Source organism: Lepisma saccharinum, chromosome 1 (genome assembly GCF_977018435.1).
Source record: "Lepisma saccharinum chromosome 1, izLepSacc3.1, whole genome shotgun sequence".
In the NCBI taxonomy this organism is placed as follows: domain Eukaryota; kingdom Metazoa; phylum Arthropoda; class Insecta; order Zygentoma; family Lepismatidae; genus Lepisma; species Lepisma saccharinum.
Window position 1 is genome coordinate 24,436,465 of NC_139229.1, and position 23,253 is coordinate 24,459,717.

General features: G+C 37.3%; 2 protein-coding genes across 2 annotated transcripts in view; one reads left to right on the forward strand and one right to left on the reverse strand.

Annotated features, from left to right (window-relative positions):
- Positions 1 to 196: 196 nt before the first annotated feature.
- On the reverse strand, positions 197 to 15,766 carry MED10 (mediator complex subunit 10). Its single transcript, XM_083129661.1, has 3 exons — positions 15,610 to 15,766; positions 8,138 to 8,221; positions 197 to 855 (listed from the first exon to the last, which is right to left on the reverse strand). Exons 1-3 carry the CDS (start codon positions 15,729 to 15,731, stop codon positions 651 to 653), a joined length of 411 nt encoding a protein of 136 aa, XP_082985787.1. The 5' UTR covers positions 15,732 to 15,766; the 3' UTR covers positions 197 to 650.
- A 1,222-nt stretch (positions 15,767 to 16,988) lies between these two features.
- Positions 16,989 to 23,253, forward strand: part of LOC145993806 (uncharacterized) — a 29,881-nt gene continuing 23,616 nt past the window's right edge. Inside the window, exons 1-3 of the mRNA XM_083129627.1 lie at positions 16,989 to 17,238; positions 18,353 to 18,585; positions 22,083 to 22,202. Of these exons, the coding sequence (XP_082985753.1) occupies positions 17,145 to 17,238; positions 18,353 to 18,585; positions 22,083 to 22,202 (447 nt within the window). The 5' untranslated portion in view covers positions 16,989 to 17,144. The remainder of the gene's footprint in view (positions 17,239 to 18,352; positions 18,586 to 22,082; positions 22,203 to 23,253) is intronic.

Below are 23,253 nucleotides of genomic sequence, written 5' to 3' on the forward strand. Positions count from 1 at the left end.
TACCCCCTCGTACATCCCACTTTATTTGCCCTTTTAAAAAAAATATTAAGCTTAAGTTTTCCCTAAATTTGCATCCAACTTGTGTCAAATTTGCACATATTTATTTGTTTATCTTAAATTATCATCATAATGACATACTATCTGAGCTCCACTGTACCTCTCTAACATTTAATACAAATGAAAGAAAAGCTTTTTGTTTTATATACCTTCTTTATTCATAATATATTTTCAGACAACCAAATTTCATTACATTTTCCAAAGACTGAACTTGCGTTATTGTATTTTCTTTAAAAGTACAAAATAAAAAGTGACTCATTCCATTTTGTACAGCAACACTGTTACAATTGTAAGAAAATATAGCCATTTATGTGTATTGGTTTTGAAGGTATAGTTTAGTGTTCATAATTGAACATTTATTTGACAGTACACTAATATGGCGAAATTTATATTAATACCTCTTTCTCTCAACATCGGACATAACTATCAGAGACCATTAAAACATCAAACATAAACATACTGAAACACACAGTCAACTTGAAAAATCTACAAAAGTTACAACTTCAGATACAAAAAAAATATCTTACAAACATGCCAAAGGTCCTCTATTCACACAATCCACCGTGTATGCTGAACACATTGGCACTGGAGTTTCAACTGTTCGATGGACGTTCGTCTCCACGAACAGCTCGGTACTTGGACAGTTCATTTGAGAAAACGGGCGTCAACTCCAAAAGCATGTTGGCTTTGAATTTTCTATATGCATCAATTTTTCCCTTCACCTGTTCGTTTTTCGCAAGAGCTTTTTCTATGCAGTCCTTTGTGTACAATTGGGGGTTTCGTCCCTGATCGATGTAACTAGAATGAGATAGAATATACAGTATTAGTTTCATTTATTAAAAGTAATATCAATAAAACCTCTTTTATTTAGTGGCTGAACTTTCAAGAGAAATGAACTCTAATGTCAATTGCAAAAGCAAACTGGCTACAAAATTACAATTAAAGATCAACACAGGCTTCTAGATATTACAATTACTTATAGCATAAACTTCTGACTACTACAATGATATAAAAAGATTTCTGCACTTCTGTTGTGGGTCTGTGAAGTTTCATCAGAGACTTGCATACGAGGCTTGTCAATAAAGTAATGAGACTGTTTCAACATATCTCTGTACCAAGAATGTAATTTGGGGGGCAGGATCAGGGGGTCCGGACCCCCCTTACAGATTTACAAAGTACAAAAATTAAATAATTAAAATAGTTGTTGTTTAATTGAGGGTTACTTATTTCCATCAAATTAATTGGAAGGCAAGGATTATAGTGCAATCACACAACTTTGAATTACAGTATCAAAGAAGATTTATTACTATGTATAATAATATGAACAGAATCTTATCAGGAACTTTTAAACTTTTCGTCACTTGGATCTAACATCCTTTTTTTCATATTCAATTTTTATCTATTTGACATTAATTTCATTGCCATGGCAGGTGATTTCTTTACAAAATTTGCTGACCTAAACTACATGTAAGCTAGATGAATGAATACGTGCTGTTACATCATTATCCTTATGAAATCTATTGTAATAATTTGAATATTTCATTAATAATTATTATTTTAATTTAAACATTATCATTATTAGACATCTGATTCAGAACCTCCCTCCTCCCAAAATATATTTCTAGATACGTGCCTGTCCTATACATGTGCCATTAATTTTTTCATCAAAGTCTTGTAACAAAATGGCAGTGAAAGTCAGCCAATGTTAGTTTTGTCTCTCGTGCTACAGAAAGCATTGCCAGTAGCTTCTGCTACATGACTCGAGCTACAGGCCACAAAAAAGCAAGCAAAAGGATAGGAGTTTATCATCGTGCAGAGGCACTGGCCACTCTTCAGAAGCAATATTTACATCAGGCATGCCTTCTTCTTCTACATTGTTTTTCTGTCTCCTCCTCAACTTATTGTTGCCGGCCCCTGTGGCAGAGTGGTTAGCACATCGTGCTACAACACCAGGGGTCCCGGGTTAGAATCCTGGGCTGGGCATGGATGTTTGAGTGTCCATTCATCAATTTCATCATATCATCACTCATCTCCATCTTCGCAAATTAGCCAAATGTGGCACAAGAAGCGAAGTAAAATAAAGCAAATCAATCAACTTATTGTTATCTTTGGTAAAAGAAATAGATTGAAACTGAAGAAGACAAAAACTTAATGTGCTCTGTTGCATTTAGTTATTAAAGGCCATTCCTCTATAACTTTCTATTTTAGAAAAAGCTAAATGCAACAATGAAGATGAAAGAAGTACGATAGAACATGCATAGCCTACATACAAAAGTCATAAAGACACACAACCTATAGGTTAGAGCCTTGTGCCACTTCCCATAAGACTGTTTAATTTTTCCTTTGTTTTAAACATTTGCGTGCATTGGGATTTACACGAAACGGGATTCCACTTAACCATTTCCATGACACACGATGAACAAGTGCATCACGACAAACTACACAACAATAAACTATTGTTACTCGTGACTTACAAGTTAGTTGTACTAACGATAAATACAATGTTTATTGATAGAGCGACCACAAACAAAAAAAAAATCAGTATAAAATCCTTCGTGCATCTTCCCCTCCATCCCTTCAACTTAGGTCGTAAGGAAGACTGCTTCACTACCCCGGCCCTTCATTGGCAAATACGATGCACAGGACACTGTGTTCTGAACAGGCTCTCTTGCCTGCGGTCCCATTACAGCCTTCCCTTAATGGGTGAGGCTACAGCATTGCAAGATGGTGTGGTGTGTTCATACAGGGTGGCTACTCTAGGACCATGATAAAATTCAAGTATAATTCCTGGTTTTCAAGGTGAAAATTCAAAGGTATACAAGCAGATGTTTTCTCTACATCAACGTATTACGAATCTCACCATTAACACATGTGTACTAAATAACTCTCTCGCCTTATTAAACCCGAAGGTTCATGGCTGCAGCAACACAGGCCTTCCATCTTTCCCTATCTTGAGCAAGATCTATATACTCTTTTCCATCTCTACCGATTTCCTTTAGGTCCATCTCAACGTTGTCCCTCCATCTTCGTCTTGGCCATCCTACAGGTCTCTTACCATCAGGTTTCCCAACAACAATCCTGTGAACTCCTTTTTCCTCTCCCATTCGTGCCACATGGCCTGCCCACCTAAGTCTTCTTGATTTAATTATTCTAATAATATCTGGACATGAATACAAATTATGTAGTTCTAAATTATGTAACCTTCTCCACTCACCTGTCTCCTCATCCCTTTTAGGTCCAAAGATTTTCCTAAGGATCTTATTTTCAAATACTCTCAATTTATGTTCCTCTTTCAATGTAAGGGACCCGTATAATACTACAGGCAAAATTACTGTTTTGTATATTTTAACTTTTAGTTTCTTAGATATTAAACGAGAAGACAAAAGTTTACGAATAGAAAAGTAACATGATTTTCCTGAATTCAGCCTACTTTCTATATCCTCTTTAATATAATTTTCACTTGTTAATATTACTCCTAAGTATTTAACCCTTAGTACGCCGCACGGTCTGACGAAAGTAAGCCCAGTGTCGCCGAGGCTTTGAGCGGGAAATTTGAATTCGTAAACATAATGGAGAAAAATCGTAATAACTCTGGCACTATGGGACCAATCTACTTCGGATAACTTTTGTTTTGCAGGCAATACATCGGTGCATGCAACCATGTAAAATTTGGATGCCCCAACCACGGGGGGGTTACGGGCGGGGGGTGCATCCCCCAATTTCAATGAAAAAAAAAATGTGGAGTTTGCCCCCTCTTCTGCAGCTACTTTGGGGAGAGAACCGGAACTTTTGCTTTTTTTTTTTTTTTTTTTCAAAGAATGGACCTTCCGCAACAGAATGAAACTTGATTCATGTTCGTGGGTGCAATACAATTTGAATAATAAGGCAAAACGTAAAACTCTAGCGAATTTTAGCCAATTTGCATATTATTCATAAAATTGTTATAACTGACACTATGGGACCAATCTACTTCGGATAACTTTTGTTTTGCAGGCAGAACATCAGTGCATGCAACCATGTAAAATTTGGATGCCCCAACCACGGGAGGCTTACGGGCGGGGGCTGCATCCCCCAATTTCAATGAAAAAAAAAAATGTGGAGTTTGCCCCCTCTTCTCCAGCTATTTTGGGGAGAAAACCGGAACTTTTGCTTTTTTTTTTTTTAAAGAATGGACCTTCCGCAACAGAATGAAACTTGATTCATGTTCGTGGGTGCAATACAATTTGAATAATAAGGCAAAACGTAAAACTCTAGCGAATTTTAGCCAATTTGCATATTATTCATAAAATTGTTATAACTGACACTATGGGACCAATCTACTTCGGATAACTTTTGTTTTGCAGGCAGAACATCAGTGCATGCAACCATGTAAAATTTGGATGCCCCAACCGTGGGGGGCTTACGGGCGGGGGCTGCATCCCCCCAATTTCAATGAAAAAATCATAAAAATTTGGAGTTTGCCCCCTCTTCTCCAGCTACTTTGGGGAGAAAACCCGAACTTTTGCTTTTTTCATTCGCACTTGCATCTTGTGTAGCTACTGTGAATCTATTTCTCCCTTTTGACTCGGCTCTTTGTGGAAATATGTCCGGAAGGAAACGTTTGTGCGTTAGGGAAATCGATGAGCTGTTATATGATACGAAGTGTTTATGGTGAGGCCATTGTTAGTCCTAACAGAGGAGGGAGGGAGCCTTTGCAATCCTTTCTTTTGTCTATACTTCTGGATAGACGCATGCTTTAGACTCATGCTTTTGGCCTCTGGCTATCGTCAAGCTTCATTGCATTTCTAACATAGAGGCGACAGAAAGCTGACACTGCCAAACCTCATCCAATCCCCTCTCTCCTTGCCCTACCCCCCACCCCTGCCACTACTTCAGCTCGATCACCAGGTCTAAACACAAAGAAGAATGTGTGCCTTATCAGTACTAAATCACAGCGTTGGAAGCTTGGAGGAAAACAGCATCGTAAATACCAAGCATTTATTGTGTCTGTCAACTGAAGAGCGAACACGTGTTTGGGTGAGCCCAAACACGTGACATATTCCGAGAAAGGAGGGGGTGGGGGGGATTTGGAATTTTCGAAACACAATTGCAAAACATGTTCCCGAACGAACTGTCAGTGTTTCAACCTCAATATACAAATATAAGTGTGGCAAACCCTCGATAATTGTAACTAAAGCTGTTTGTAACATATGTGTTACAGCGGCTACAAGGGACATACTTTTTTTGTAACATATGTGTTACGGCGGCGAACTAAGGGTTAACCACCAAAGTCTAGCCTGATTTCTTATTTCTATTAGATTATGACATTCATTATCAAACTATGGCTTACTTTTCTTGGTTTATGGTATCCTATACTTTCTTTAGCTGCTGATTCTATTGCATTACGTATGTGCTCCCAATTCTTATTTAAGTCTGTTTCATTTATATTTTCATCATCATTTCAATCCTGCAAAACATCAAATCTATTTGACAATTTAATTTGGTAATCTTTCTTAATTCTTTTATCAGCAAATTTTTCTGTATTAAATTTTATAACTTTTAGATTTTGTTGCTTATCATTTATCACTGCAAGTCTTTCTCTTAATTTAGCAATTACTAAATAATGGTCACTGGCACAGTCTACACCTCTATGTGAACGAACATCAATTATACTAATATACCTTCTATTATCAATGAGAATATGATCTATTTGATTATGAGTTTTACCATCTGAAGAAGACCAGGTATATTTATGGATATCTTTATGTTTAAATGTGGTAATTTTCACAATTAAATTCTTTGAGGTTGCAAAAGTAATCAATCTTATTATTAATTCATGAAGACTTTCTTTACCAATCGTGGGTTTAAATGTCTCTTCTTTGCCAATCTGTGCATTACAGTCACCTAACAGAATTTTCATATCATACTGAGAAAATTTCTGTTCTAACTCTGCATAAAAATCATCTTTATCTTCCATTGGTGCATGTATGTTTATTAAAATAATTTTACACCACCTACCCTGTAAAACTGCATATGATATCCTATCATTAATAAATTCTACTGTTTTAAGGGCTGAGACAAAATTATGATTTTCAGTACCACCATAGAAAAAAGTATAATTTTTAGTTTTACAATTGCCTTCTGGCCACCTAACTTCTTGGGACATCTACTACATCTAATTTATACTTAACTATCTCATTAACTGTACACTGAAATGCCCCAGGCCGGTAAAGGCTCAGAACATTACAGGTGCCACACAAATATATTAACAATATAAAGGGTCTGTGTCATTCCAATGTATCCAAAACTTCTAAATCAATTCAAATTAAACGGTATATATATTTAAAATATTTAATTTAAGGTACGGAGTTTACATTTTGCAATTTCACATATTCAGACTCAAAATGCATCTTCAAACACAAGTGACGGATCTTACGGGATATACTAATCTACAAAAATTTGTTAACTGCACAAGAACTTCAACCTCAAATTTGGCTATTCAACTGTAGAATATCTTGCAATAATCTTTCGTCTGTCAGATAGACTGTTCTGCAAAAGACACTCCCACTGATTTTGCCAAATGATATTCCATGACCTTGCCGGTATTTTAAAATAACTTTCCACACCATTCCATAATGGTTTATAACATACTATTATAAAGTAAAGTACAAGACAAAGTGCTCTCCTGTGCATTGCACCACACCATGAAGGTGTATAGGGGGTGTGGAGTTAGGGCTCCAAACTTTCTTGATCATGTCCAAAGGTGGGGGAGATGTGATCAGCAACATGCCCCTGGCTGGCTTTACCCTCCAGTTTCCTTCAGGCACCCCTGGGGAATGAACCTGGGTCTCTCGCATGGTAGTCAGATGCCCTGACGATTGAGCTACCATCGGACATTTATACTATTATATATATAAATAAAGTCTTCAAATCAGCCTAACAATCAAATGAATGACTTTTATTCAACATTGTTGGAAATAAACAAAGGAAATTATCAAGGTGGTTTGATTTACATTGTGATTTAAATTAGATTTTTTAATAGAATAATGTACATAAGGAATTTGTAGATATCAGAATCACTTTTGGTGAAAGTACATTAATCTCGTAATCATTTAATGGTGTTTATTAGGCTGTAAGAAAGGAAACACAATATATGAACTGATGTGAAGCTCATGTGAAAGGATATGTAATATGTAAACTGTAAACACACTTAAATTTACCTTGATTTAAAATTCAATAATTTTTATAGGCAAGAATAGCAAACATTTTGTGTATAATAATGAACAAAATAATAATCATGTTAAACCGTAAATAGTGTCATTATCATTAAACTCTAAATAAACATGGCAGTTGATATTTTGCAAACTATTATTAAAAAATCACCAAAGTCAGCTACAAAGACTGTAAAAAATATTTTAAGTTACAATTATAGAGTACATCCAGAATGTTTTATTTTCACTGGAAGAAAAGTTAGTAGTCAACACACTTTTCCATAGTAGGTTCACATATATAGTATCAGAAACAGAGAAATGTATATTTACATATAATTTTTTTATTTGCTTTGATCAAACTGTTCAAATATTTTCGTGCCATTTACTAGCAAAAGCCTTGCTATATATATATGTAGTGTGCAACATACATGCCAATTTTAAGCATGTTTTAAAAAATATAAAATAATTGATTTGCAGTACAAAAAATGAAATTTAAATATAAAAATTTTTTAAAAAAATCATGATTTTGATTCACCCTGGAAATTAAAATTTAAAAACATTTATACAAAAAATATATTTTTGGGTTATTTTACATTGCATTTCCCCCTCTCCAGGTTCACGATGATGGTAAGTATGATTGATGAAACGCATAAGACAAACAAATGAGAATGTAAAAAGCTTGTTGTTTGCCAAAAAAGAGACAAAATATAGTAATAAATCAGGATTCCAAAAACAAAAACAAAAAGAGATCAAATTGTCTTGCAACATGCGACTCGTAACTTCAAACAGTAGCACCATTACGGTTATTGTTCGTTCTTTTGTCATGCTGAACGTTCCAGTTAACACTGCTACATCATAAAAAAATATTCACAACAGCAATATATACTCACTCAAATACTTCTAGTGGTACATGCACATCCTGAACTTGACCTTTCAGTTTGTCGACCTCCTGCAACCCTTGGACCAAGGCTTGTCTGTGAAAATTAATTGAGATGAAAGATTAATATGCAACTTTACTTCAGTGTACAAAGAAACAAAACCAAATTAACTAAAATTATTAGCAGTGTGTCGGGTTGGAATTTTTAGTTTGGAACCATTTTTTTAATCAATGTTCAATGTAGGAATGAGAAACTGACAGTTTTTGTATTTCTGTACTGAAAATAGGGATGGCCAGACATTCAGGTTACCTAGTTCTGAAAAACATCCAGGTACAGTGAGAACCAGGTACAGCTCACCGCTCACGAGAAGATCCCCAAATGAGGGGTGAGGACGTGGGAGGGACAGGGGAAGACCGGTCTATTTGCAGATTTTAGGGGTAGCAGAAGTCTTCCACTGCGATCATTGTCGTTGTGGAAGTGCTTGTGCGTGAGTGTTTAATTGTGATTTTTGGGGGATTTTGTGTGGTTTTCGTGGTGTTTTAAGAGTTATGGCAGGTGTAAGAAGGAAAGGTGCTACTGTGGATAGAGAAGCACGTGAGATTATCAGCAAAGTTATTGAATTCTGAGATCGTGAATCTGAAGAAAAGCAATATTTGCTGTCAATTACGCAGAGCACCAAGCGTGCCTCTGCCGCAACAGGTTTGTCGGAGCCGACAATCAAGAGGATTTGGAAAGAATCAAATGAATGGAATGATTGGCCACCGATGAGAAAACTTGTTTCCCTCGGAAAGATTAGGAAAATACCATTTCACCATAATGTGACTCTCAATGATTTTGACATGAATGTCATCATGAATTCAATTCGTTTTGAATTATGAATTTGTTTATTTCTCATTGGTTGCTGTTTTTTTTCTTTTCAGTGTACAGAATATTTTTGTATTGCTTATCCTGTACATTATTTAGCCGTGATGTGTCGGAAACGTTAGAATAAAAGAAATTATCAATAATGTCGATATGAATCAATCAGGCCAAAAATGTTCATGCCAAACCTGGACCGACAAAGTAATGTTTACCATTGTTGACATTTGTAGCTCTGCACATTGTAAGTGCAAATAAATGTTCCCTATTTTTCTTTGCCATTTTCTTCGAACGCCAGTGTTGTAACAGCCAATTCCGTCGATAAAAATATATTAAACATTGTAGTTAGTACAATCGTCAGGTTCTTTATAAAAAAAAATCAAAAGAGAAAATCGGTGTACTCTCTCAAGAAATCAACACCAGATTGACGATGATCATACCTTGACCACTAATGTGGATACCCCCTGACCGGGCACGGACATTGATTGAGTGTAGATGTGAATCAAGCCTTACAGCTTACAGCGAGAACAAAGTGCTTGTTTCTGACCCAGGGTGCACTCCCCCAACATTAATAGTGGAGTAGTTTGCCCCTACGTCACTTGACTACACGCAGGGATCTTCTCCTGAGTGATGAGCTGTACCTGCAGCCAGATATAAAAAATAGGTAGAGTGAGATTATTTCCGTAACAGCTCTGGCCATTCTGTGGTTGCACCTTGGGTACGAGTCATAACTCCCGATGCCTCCAATCAAGAAGTGAACCGCTGACGTCATCTCTACTCTGCACCTATAGCTAACTCTATTGCTCACGCTGTACACTGCTCGTAGGCTCGCTGGCTAGACTCGCGCAGTCAGCTGGAGATGTTCCGAAAGCACTCGGACTCTACCTAGTTCACTTATTACTAGGGCTTGAAAGTTGATGAAAAATAATGTTTTTCTTCTTTTCTCTGGACCATGAAGACAATGCTAAACCTGATAGTAGTCCATTTCACTAGAGCCAGCACCAGAAAATATTACTTTAATTTTGCACTTCTGAACTTTTTCAATATTTTTGAGGTTTCTTTTTGCTACTTCCATTGGTTTTGTGAATTTCACATGCATCTGATAACATAATTTAAGTAAAGTATTTTCCTCTGCTTAGCACCATGCCATGAAGGTGTATAGGGGTGTGGAGTTAGGGCCCCACACTTTCTTGATCACGGCTGAATGTGGGGGTGATGTGAACAGCACCATGCCTCTGACTGTCTTTACCCCCCCCCCCCTTCCGAGTTTTCTCCAGGTACCCACTTTATACGACACTGGGTGGTACCCGAGCTGCTTGAACAGGTGGAAAAAATCCTGGTTCTCCCCTGCCAGGGATCGAACCCGGGTCTCTCGCATGGTAGTCAGACACCCTAACAACGGAGCTACTGTAGCTCTTTTTGCTAACATAATTTACATATTTAAATTTCCTAACAAGTATGCCATTAATCTAAAATATGGTCACTACGAATGCATAATATTAATTTTAACTGAAATCTTTGGCAATTTCTATTTCATACACAGATCTTAAAATACTTTGGGTGATGCCTACTTTGAGGTAACTTACTGGCAACTATTATAGCTGTAATCTGTGGTTTTATAGTAAAGTTAGTCATGAAATAAGAAAAAAATACATAACTATATTTTCAAATTCTGATCGTGCAAGGTCCACTCTGAAAGGAGGAGAAAAATAAATAAACCACATCAGCACTTAATTGCTTTTCCCCCCCTTCCTTCCTAAGTTTAAACCACCAAACAACGGGTTTTATCGAATAATTCAACTTCTCTTTTGTAATTTATGAAAATAATCAAGCTTTCCTTTTAAGATCGAAAATTAGGTCATTTTTTATATTTGTAAGGTCATTCTTTGGGACATTTTTGGGGATTTTTTTTTTAGGTCATCAACTTTTGACCTTTAGTTATTACCTAGGAACTGGATATCTCAGGTCTGGCCACTCCTAATTGAAAACTGAATTTTCCAACAAATTTCTGACACTTAAGAGTTCAGAAAACTTTAAGAATTAAGCACCTTTCTTTTCTAATACATCCCCATTCAAAATGCCATGACTGTTTGAGATCCCTAAAAATTAGGGAGTGACTTCTCGGTGCCAGGATAAGGATGGTGCAGGAATTTTGAGAACCATACATATAGGAATGCAAGAAATTTGAACAATGTGGTCAAAGAACATCTACACAAAAAAAACCCATGAAAAACAGACTTACTATATTTGAAAGTAATTACAGCTCCTATTGCTTGTAACCCAGTGCATTAAGTCTCTAGCCCAACGGTAAGGAATTCTGGTTTGGTACTTGTGTTCTTCTCTTATGCCACTTTTCTCTGTCAAGTTTCCTTTTACCCCCCTGTTATATCTAAAGCCCATATGAACCAAAGAACAAAACAGACTTTTCATCTCCAGATGTCAAGAGTTTCCAATTACAAAAAGCAGTGTTGCCACATGACTGATTTTTGCTCAGTCATAATTGACACCTTCTGCTGTCAACATGCACATTTCGCTCACGGTTCAGGAAGAGTCAGAAGATCGGAAACCTAGTTGTTTGTGACCGTTAAGCTTTACCGCAGCTTGGCCTTGTTGGGAATGTCCTTGCCACCTGTTTTGCTTTCAGGCGCAAGAATTTCCCTCCCCCTGGTGACTAGACCAACCTAATTGGTTCAAGGGTCCATGTGACCCTTCCTGCCTTTCGACAGAAAAGCTGAGATACAAACAAAGACTTACTATGTATCTATGTTTAAGGAAGCACATCAACTCTGAAGAAGAAGAAAAAAAAGCAGGCTTCACCAAGACTTAAACTTGGTCTCTAAGCTCAGCCGCTGCTTTCAGCAGAGGCATACACAACTATCTTCAGCTTAATTGTAAGAACTTCCACTGTCAAGCAGACCAAAAGGCATATATGTGTGCATGCATACTACTTAAAATATCCTGTAGTTATTTGAATTTCTATTTTAGATTCTGTATTCAGTATATTGCATTCAGTGTGATAAAACTTGTATATGTGTGTGTGTGTGTGTGTGGACCTATGAAAAACGAGTAGCTTATATGTACTTTGTGTTTAATCTTATTAACTTATTTCATGCATGAGGGATATCAGAAAAAAAGAATACAAAGCCTACAAATTCCAGCAGTTACTTATTAGACAAATACAAACGGACTCATGTGAAAAGATACTTCATACACTACTTCTCAACATAGTCCATACACAGTTCAGGCATTTATCCCAGATTTACATGAGGTTCATGATGCCTGTCTCATGCGGACCCCCTTTAGAGATCACTCAGTAAATAGACACCATAAAGTTGTATAATTTTCATTCTCTCATAATTCATTTTTAGCATTAAAGAGTAAATGTGGCAACGGTTCCGATTGTTCTATGATTTCTCCTAGAACAAAGACCAATCATCGTAGAATTTTGGAAATCATTGCCACACGAAATTTGAAAGTAAAAAAAAAGTAAAGTGCTATCCTGTGCTTAGCACCACGCCATGAAGGTGTATAAGGGGTGTGGGGGTAACGCCCCACACTTTCTTGATCCGGTCATAAGTGGGGGTGATGTGGTCAGCATCACGCCCCCTGACCGCCTTTACATCCCAGGGTTTCCCCCAGGTACCCATGTCATTCGACGCTGGGTGGGCGCCGGGGCCGCTTCATACATTAGAAAAATTCCCGGATTTGAACCGGCCGGGGATCGAACCCGGGACCTTTAGCATGGTAGTCAGACGCGATACCGACTGAGCCACCGCGAACCTTCCTTAAAGTAATGAGCACTGTTTAGACTCGAAAAAAACAACTTGAAAAGTACTCACTTCTCATGGAAAAGGTATTCTCCATCGACAAGCGACAGTAAATATCGTAGAAGCGTGGGAATGAATGTAGAAGTAAATCAGAACCTAAATAGAATGCATTTAGGGACTTTATTTTAATGCTAAGGGAACCAAACCTAACCTGCCTAACCTAACCACGAAAGCATATATTGAACAAAACCTTAAGTAAAGCTAAAACTCTGCAGTATGTGTTAACAGATGTACATGAAAATCGAACCATGTAAAAATTGCATTCATAGCATGATGAAATTGCAATAAAACAAAAGGAACTTGGGCCCGATATATCACCACGACATTTTGGCGATAGCGCTCAAAGATACCCTGTACTTCGCAAGTGTGTTTTATTTGCCACTTGACACATTTCGCTCACGCAACCACGGAGTGTGGGCAGCAAGGTGTGTATATAATTTAATTTGAAAAATTAGGTTTTGATGTGCCATTGTCACATTTTGAAGGTAAATATCTCACTTATTTGTGGTTTCTGCATGTAAAAATGATTTTCTGGTCTTAAAACATAGAAATCTGCAGGTTGAAAAAAAGTTGGAATCAATCAATTAAAAAACACCAACTCAATCAATCAATCAATAAATTAATGCTGAGAGCCCGAAACCTGATTCGTCTAACCAACTAAAGCATTTTTGTATCAATACGACAGTAAACGAATGGGTGCTCACAGATAAAATCACATAGGACTATAAGTCAGGGAAAAATCGCTCTCCAGAAAACACACAGTAAGTAATGTCAAGTCTCTGAAGTATGTGGAAACAGACATAAATAGAAATCTAACCATGTAAAAAATGCATGTGTATCATCATTAGTTCGGAAATAAACAAACGGAACTTGGGCCAAAGTCAATACTAAAAAAATACCCCTCCTTTTGTGTGAGGCAGATGTCACAATTTTACATTTACAGAATCTGGCAACCCTTGTTTAATAATAATAATCTTCAATTTCCAATTGACTCATACTTTCGGGGTACTACTTTACTATACCGGAGACACCTATCAATGATTTATTTCGCAATTGTTTACATTGCTAACGTACTTTTCTGCATTGCGGAACATTTCATTAGGTGAAATAATGAATTTCTAACGAAAATAATGTCTATTTCTTATACCGTGCATCCATTTCGATCTGCAGCCGAGAGATCGGGAGAAGCGTGGCGGGCGGCGCTGACGGAGATGCCGACATTTGCGGCCTGTAATGCCCGCTTATTTTTATGGACATATCCAGACATTTATATAAACATTGCAAAACGAGCACTAACCTGTGTTATAAGAGTTGTTCAAACTCATATCCATCAAGTGCCAAGTGTGTAGACTTTCGGGGAGAATATGTTGAATAGCCTGAAACTTTCGTGCCTGTAGCTAAAGTCCTTCTGGGTCGGGCCGAGAACTTATCAGCCCCCCTCGTAACGTGAACCTTGCGGCTGGCATTCCAATCCTCTTACTGACACAACACACATACACACTGCAATAACACAAACAAGTAACGGCAAGTAACCAATAATAACACTCTTGCGCACAGTACGAAATTAACACGCTCTTAGTTTACATCTGCTCGCCACTATATTCACAGCTCTGTCGCGAAGGAACAAAAAACTCGAGCTCGGATATTTCGGATTGCAAGGAAGCTCACGAACACCATTGACTTTTAACGGTTTCGTCTACAGCGTAATCTTGATACAGTGCTGCACATTCGAAACCTCCAAACGATCCCCATCGACACAAAACTCTTTCAAGGATATAAACATAAGCAGGACGTTACTGGTCAAAACTATGATTAAAATGTTTTAATATCTGTTTTTTAAAGCGTATTTATTTGTGCATATAAGGGCAGAACTTGGATGAATTACAGATGATAAATTATAACACAGGTTAGTGCTCGTTTTGCAATATTTATATAAATGTCTGCATATGTCCATAAAAATAAGCGGGCATTACAGGCCGCAAATGTCGGCATCTCCGCCAGCGCCGCCCGCCACGCTTCTCCCGATCTCTGGGCAGAAGATCGAAATGGACGCACTGTATTAACGAGTACTTACTGTTGTTCCTTATTTCCCACAAACCATCCACGGGTAGCCCCAAAAACCATTGATTGATGTTAGCCTAAATAATTCACGATAGCCCCACGAACCATCACAGGGACGAGGTATGCCTACTAGGCTCGGTTAGGTTAGGTTCCATTAGCACTCCTTTCGTTCAATTTAGCATATACGGACAATACGAGAGCGTGTTGTGCTCTCGTGCAGAAAGCAAATGGCGGCAGCAGCAATAGCGCGTCGGAAATAGATTTTCGTAGAAAACCAGATGCATTCCCATTAAAATGGATCAAAACTACATTCCCGAACACCAACAACGCTACAGAAAATTATTTGCGTTAAGTACTTTCTCCTGTAAATTTGAAGAAATCCGTGTCCGGTATAGTAAAGTGTTACCACTTTCGATGCTCTGTCTGTGATTTAACGTACCAATGCGTAACAATGAGGCAAAAAATCGAAAAGATGTGTAAATAAAAATTTGACGCCAAGAAACGTGTGGAACGAACATAATGAATTAGAATACATTCCAACTTCTGCAGATCCGTAAAAACACGTTTCCTCAACCAAGACTCTCATCGGTCAAGCTTTCACATAAGGTATAACATCATTCGGTACCAAATACCATTGTGTATCCTTAGGGGAAAGGGCTTTGCCCCAACTGTCTACTAGTAAACATGATGTAATATATTAAAACCTGATGAACAATAGGAAGTATATATCATACTTACATTTTTTGGTTCAATACGTTTTGCCCCTGTGGCTGAAAGTCACTAACTATAATTCTTATTTGTCTTACATTTTCGATAAACATTTCTAGCTGTGTTTCTAGATTTTCTAACACGGACGCCATTTTTGCTTTCACAAACGTTCAGATCAGTGTAGCAAACTGTGAAGATATTTTTTGTGCATGGTTAAAGTAAGGAGGTTAATTTCCCCTTCTCATTAAAGTAAGGTTAATGTTCCCTTCTCATTTCCTTAAAAACGAATGTAGGAACTTGGCAGGATAGAAATACGAGCTTTCTTCGGAATTTTATAAAATAATCCTGTTTCAAAACGTCAGTTTATCGCTTCTTGAGTTTCATGTAAGGTCGAGTCTGCTGCCACGCGCGTCAGCAGTAAAAATAAGCTTCAAATTTGCTCCTGCCACGTAATTGGTATGCTAAGAGGATGTTACAAATCTTAAGAACAGATAAAGACGAGAAAAATACAAGTTTATGACTAGTGGGAATGTATGCACAGGTAATTTAGAACCTACTTTTTTTTAGAAAGCATTTAGCGATATTATTTTAATGCTAACAGAACCTAACCTAACTAAGAGAGCATTTAGGTTTATTATTAGAAGAATATTAAGGGACCTAATCTTAAAACATTTTTGTGTAAGTAGTCGCTAAAGCTTCGTCTGCTGCCTCGCGCATGTTTCTTTTGAGGTTAGGAGAAAAAGAACGTGGCAGCAGACACTACCTTCATGGGCCTAGACGGGTCTCTCTTATCGCACAACACGATTCCAACTTCGTGTTCTGACGTCAGACAAATTAGGTATGGTTTTGGATCTGCTAGTTTTAGTTATCTTAGCATAAATACACTGAAAATGTGATATTCATACTAAGTTAACAATATCTAACAAGCCTAACCTAATGACGTAAGCATTTAGCATAACATAACAATGAAATGATTTCACGTTGACGTCAGAACTCGGAACGCAAAGTTAGAAACGCATTGTGCGATAAGGGACACCCGTAAACATAACAGACACAGGCTACATTTGTAATAGACGCTTCCAATAACTTGAGTTTTGATGTATTGGAATAATGTTGGGAAGAAGTGCCATTCAACATTGCTAACCTTGCTATCAGAAGTCTAATTTCCCCTAAATGTGAGTTGCAGTGCAAAATAAATAGAAAGAAAGAAAGCTGTAAACCGGATTAAACACGATATGTCTCAGCTCCGCATTAAGCAATACGACCATACGACAGTGGCAAGGCAATACAAATATTCGTGCTCTGTAGAAAACCAACTCTTCTACTATGGTGAATGCTACTGGAGGCGCACAATACATGTTTTTATTTTGTCGCCTGTGACTCTGTGGTTATCTTGAGCAAAGATCTTGAGGATACATACCAAAGAGCTTGGCTTGGCTGGGATAAAAATATAAACAACGCCACGTCGATGAGTGTGAATAAGATGAAAATATAAAAAAATCAAAGCAAAATTCATAATTTTAGGATCAGCATGGTTTAAGATTTCGTGTATTATATTAGAGAAAATGCCAGCTGTAAAGGAAAAAGAGAACTGTGATCAAGTGACTGCTTGGTTGTGGGAACATGGGTTGAAATACTCGTACGATCGCTTAATAAAAGGTATGTCATATTTAATTTGGGTCCGGTGTCCCATTCTACACCCTCGATTTCGGAAGTTTTTAATTTTTTTATGAAGATTATGTGATGCTAATTATGCACGTAGCAATAGCACGTAGATCTAAAAAATTACCTTCCGCGCTATTTACAAACACTGTTTGTTATGAGGAACTAAATATTTTCACGAAAATATTTGAAATGTGCGGAAAATCGAGGGTGTAGAATGATATCCCGGAGCCAGGCATTTGAGAGGCCTAATGCAGGCCCGTAGCTAGAATTGATCTCGAAAGTGGGGGGGAGGGTTCATGTTCCATTGTTTAATCCGGAAATAATCGTGGTACACATGAATTTGGGATTTGAAACGGTACTATTATCGTATGAGGGAAACACCGGTACTACTTTACCGGAGACACCTATTAATGATTTATTACAGTTACATTCCTATTCCATATTAATCTTCGAACGCTTTGATATAGTCCACCACCCATTTGTCCTCTTCTGTTTACCTCATCATCTATTCTTCCACTTCTCTCAATTATGCTTCCTAGATATTTGAAGCTCTCCACTACCCTCAACTCTTCCGTGTCCATCTTTATTCTTGGTTCATTTCTGGCTCTGTTTCTTGTTGTTCTTAGCACCTCACTCTTTTCTGTGTTTGATTTCATTCCTGCTCTTCGGGTTTCCTCATACCAACTATCAATCTGTCTCTGTACTACTTCTTCCCTCTTCCCCCATGTTACTAAGTCACCAGCAAATAACACGGCTTTCATCTCTTCCTCTCCTATCTTCTTCCCTATCTCTTCATTAATTGCATCCATTGTAATTATGAAAAGCAGCGGGGAAAGAGCACTTCCCTGTTTTAGTCCATTACTTACACTGAACCACTCCATTCTTCCCACTGGTATCTTCACACAGCTCTGGTTGGCCTTGTATGTGCTCTGGAGCATGTATATGTCAATATTGACATGTTATCCACAATTTGTTACATTTCACCTCAAAATGGAAATATGTGAGTTACCAAGGTTAGAATGACACTACTGAATAGATTTTCAAGATGCTCTTTCTATATTTGTATATACATGTAAATTTACGTATATTTCTTTTTATTTTTTTGCAGAATTAAATGCACACTACCAGAAATATCTTCCAGTAGTACCAAAAAGAGATTTGCTGATATCATATTCATTATTGAAGCATTTCTTACATGATACTGTTACAAAATTTGTGGCTGTTGAGAAACTTCTTGTCCTTAAATATGTGTTGCAAAGTGTTATAGGCTATTCAGCACATGTTGTAATGGCAATTACACCAAAAACATGCTTGCAGCTATTGAGTGAGATCAAGATCCTGGTGAGTAATTGAACTTTTCTTTTTTGTCTGGTAATAAAGTCGTAAAAATGCATGGCGTAAAACATATATTGCCTGCTGAGCAATGTTTCATTGAGTGATCCATGGTTGCTTATACTATTTTGCTTACTCTTGAGGCTAGTGTTCACTACTAATCCTTTTAAGTAATTCCTCAATTGTCATTACCAGGGGCAGAAAAATACAGGGTGCCCAGTCTTTATGGCACCTGACTGGTGCCTGGATTTTCAAATTTAGTTCAAAAAATATATATTTTAAATATTTTTAGTTCACTTACGGAAATTTCCATTACTTTTTTTTTATATATATAATGAGGTACAGTGTTTATTTTGTATCACATGTATCATTAAATCAAAATTCGGTAACGGTTCTGATTGTTTTATGATTTTTTTTTTCAAATTCTTCTAGCAGAAAGACTATTTATTGTAGAATTTTTGGCAATCATTTTCACACGAAATTTGAACCTTCCTTAAAGTAAAGAAAACTATTTGGATATCGAAAAAAGTTATTTATGTTGGGGAAAAACAACTTGAATATGACCTTACGCAAACATGAAAATTCCCAATGGGCAAGGCATTCTCCGTTGATAGAAGTGACAGAAAGTCTCGTAGACTAGATAGCAATGAATGTAGAAGTAATTTAGAACCTTTTATTTTATTTTCATGCTAAGAGAACTAAACCTGGTCTGTCGAACCTAACCACAAAAGCATTCATTTGTAACCAAGGCAATAATAAACAAATGGCTGTTGGCAGTAAGGAATCGCTAAAACTCCGCAGTATGTATTAACAGACATACGAGGGCTATTTTTTTTCAACCTCCGATGGCGCCGCCAGGTGACCCGTAAAGAGCTAGGAAGCGAGGATCAGGCAGCGTGATTGGCGTCCCCCTTGCCACTACCACCACCACTGCCAAGGTCAACGCTTCAGTTGAAGCTGAGCAACGGGCACGTAGAGGTGTCTGCTACAATCGACTCTCCCGCCTAGTGCGAGGTGTGTTACTGGTTGACTTTATGGAGCTGGGGATCACAATCAATACGGCTGTATACTGTGAGACATTCCGCAGACTACGCAGAGCCATCCAGAACAAACGGAGAGGCATGCTGTGTTCATTGTCTTGCTTCATGACAATGCCTGACCACATGTTGCTGCGTCAAACTCAAGACCTTCTTCAACCATTCCACTGGGAAGTGTTTAATCACCGTCCCTGCATCCCATACCTGGCACCGAGTGACCTTCACCTTTTCCCGGCAGTGAAGAAGTGGTTGGGAGCATGGCTTCGGGACACCTTGTAGACAGGCATTTTTTTTGCAGAGGGTATTGGATTGCTGGTGCGTCAGTTCAATAAATGTCTGAATCTTCTTGGTGATTACGTTGAAAAATAGATTATACGTGTATGTAACTTTTGTCTATAAACCCATTTTGTTATTCACCGTGGTTTTGATTCTATGCCACATCGGAGGTTGAAAAAAAAAAATAGCCCTCATAAATCGAATCATGCGACATGATGAAATCGCAATAAAACAAAGGAAACTTGGGCCCAAAATAATAAACATGCCATGTCCATTTGCAATGTTACTAGTCGAATTTTTAAATGTGCAGCGATATGGTAGATTCAACCATTAGAACGTATTTGCATAGTTATTCATGCTGTTACCAGTTGAGCCTTCTTTAGCAAGGCCACTCCTGTGGAAGAATGAATTGCTATTAAGCCAATTTTGTTTTAATTATTAAATTAAGTGTTTAAGATGACATTTCAAAATGTGTTTCTTTGTCTTAGTTGGATTCATGGCTTTCTTAGCCCATAATTGAAAAAAGAAGCTGGCTCTCAAACCAGAAATCATAGGTGCAACTTGAGAGAGACCCCCCTCCCCCCCCAACTTTCAAGTTTATTATGAGAGCTTGCAGATTGATGTCACAAGCAACATGGAAGTATCACACCAAAGAGAAACCAACAAGAACACGTACAGTCTGTAGTAGAATGCTGCAATGAGCGTTTTTCGCTCGAGCGGCAAATAGTTTGCACGGGCAACGATAGATGGCACACAGAATTGATAGTTCTTCCGCTTGAGCAAAAAAAGACCGAATGAGCGAAATAAACTCAAACTCTCGAACCCTATTAGAACACATATTTTTGTCATTTGTCTATGGTAGTGGGTCCTCAAATATGGACCGTGAAGTAAAAGATAAAGTGAAATTGAAAAATAAGTGAACATAATCATCATCTCCATGTTAAAATGCAGTTTTGTGTATCTTACCGAGATATGTGGAAATGAAGTAGATGATAATGGGCTGAAACTACCTAGACTGTCATTTTATGTTTCTATATTTTCACATTGAAATGATGTTCGATTGAATGTTATAACTGCATTTATTATTTTGCAGAATATGATTATCCTTTTCGGTAAGTGAACAATGATGTACACATACTTGCACTGTGATAGATATTTGTAATTGCTTAGGCAGGTCTGTCAGCATGTGTATCCATTTTATATTTTGGTCTGTAGATATTGCATACTTTCATATGTGCTGTATTTGAGTCTTACATAATATACAAAATTATTATTTAGAATTGTAATTGCATAGAATGGTTTCCTTCCATGTATGGGATTTAGGCTGGCAGTGCTGCTTATTCGGCTCTGAAATACGGGACGATGATAATCATTCCACTGCGAGTGCGGTATGTTCGAGCGTGGGAGATTTGAACGAGTTTGAGTGAGCGAAAGTGATCCGATGCAGTACTGTAGTCTGTAGTCTACAGCCATGACTCCAACCAAGATAAAGCTACACATTTTGAAATATTATCTTAAAACATTTAATTCATTAATTAATACTAAAAGTAATTAATTCTTGTGCCTGCCCATGTGGTGGAGTGGGTAGCACATCATGCTGCGATGCTAGGGGTCCCAGGTTCAAATCCCAGCCTGGGCATGGATATTTGTGAGTGCCCATTCATCAATTTCATCATATCATCACTCATCCTCATCTTCGCAAATTAGCCAAAAGTGGCACAGAAGCGAACTTAAATTACGAAAATCAATCAATCAAAAGTAATTAATTCTTGCCGGAGTTGTCTTCCCAAAGAAGACTCTACTGGTAACGACCAACTCTACCATAATGCCACGGTGTTTAAAAATCAGATTACAACACTGCAAAAAATTATAATGGCATGTTTGTTATTCTGATTTAATGGCAGACATGATACAGAAAACACAGAAACATTAAAAAACACATATTGTACTTGTTAGTTCATAATGCAAGGTAATGGAAATTTCCATAGTGAGCTCAAAATATTAAAAAAAATAGAAAAAATACACAATAATAAAGGTTTGTGCTAAAATGAAACATGTATTTGTGAAAGAAAACATCAAAAAGTACAAAAAATCATATTTGGAAAAAAAAATAGCTGAAATGGGATTTTCAATATAACTTGTTTTGCTATGAATAACTGGCTGTGTTTAATCAATATTTTGTACACTTTCCAGATTCTGGTCAATATGATGAAGACACATCCTTATGCAATAGTTTCTTCTCTTACAAAATCATTTTTCCCTTTGCTAGATGAAGAAAGGTGGTCTGAAACGAAGAAGCAGTTTCATTACACAGTATGTATCATTAGTTTCTTGTTGCCAAATTTGCATAGATTGGACAAGAAAAATATGTGCCGCATATTTACTTGAGAACCCCGTATTCCTTTATGGACCTCCCCCGATGGTGTAGTGGTAACGTCAGGTTTGATACCTGGTAGAGTGGTTCTGAGCCCATTTTAAACTGTAGGTCCAGTCCCAATTAGTCTATCTATGCATAAAGTGGACTTAAAAAATTCAATTCAACTTCCTTAAGAGTTAGTCGCATTCTATACATACACCCTCTGTCTAAAATGTTCGGTGAATGGCAGGGTTCGAAAAATCGCGGTTGTTTAAAGATTTCAGCCTGGTGACTGTGATCTTTTGCTGTAATACGTACGAAATTTTGATGATTCTCTAAGTTCAAATTGCAGTACAGTGTAAGTTAGCAAATGTTTTTTTTTTATCAACGTTGTGAACATTCCATAGAGTCCGTAACAATTTCTTACCCTTTGTCCCCCAACACCCCATTTCCTGCTTTATCAAATAATTTAGCGATGTTTTGAATACTGTGATACTCAGCATCTTATACAGAGTGTTTCAACTTTGGAAATGTATATCATGAAAACCGTAAGACTTATTTACACCGGGTTTTCTGCATTATAAAGCCTCATGCATTGAGATATTTTTCAATGTTTAAAATTAGCAGTTCACTCTGTACAGAAAATTATATAAATTAATAACTGACAGAAAGCAGCATTCAATTTTTTCCAGAAATTAACTTCTGAGTAAGAAAAATATGTAAGAAATTATCGAAGGGTCATAATTAGACATTTGATCAGTCTGTCATTTGCGACCAATATTGGTCATGTGTAACATTTGATGAATTTTTGACTGGCGATTTTATGGATTGAGTGAAAAGTGCCATTTTTGGGACATATCTCCGTATATGGCAACATAGCAGGTCGAAATATTGCCAACAGTCGCATGCAACATGTGTCTTAAGTATTGGCTATACATTTACGTGAAAAATCGTACATTAAGATGTGCCAAAATTGGACTCTTGACAGATTCCTAGGCTGCCCCTGTT

What these genes read in the sequence shown, in the direction of transcription:
- MED10 (XM_083129661.1), bottom strand. Translation starts at nt 15,731, where the DNA reads ATGGCGTCCGTGTTAGAAAATCTAGAAACACAGCTAGAAATGTTTATC. An exon ending in AACGTATTGAACCAAAAAAT is followed by an intron (nt 8,222 to 15,609) that starts GTAAGTATGATA and finishes TAATTTTCACAG; the next exon opens with ACAAGCCTTGGTCCAAGGGT. An exon ending in GTACCACTAGAAGTATTTGA is followed by an intron (nt 856 to 8,137) that starts GTGAGTATATAT and finishes ATCTCATTCTAG; the next exon opens with TTACATCGATCAGGGACGAA.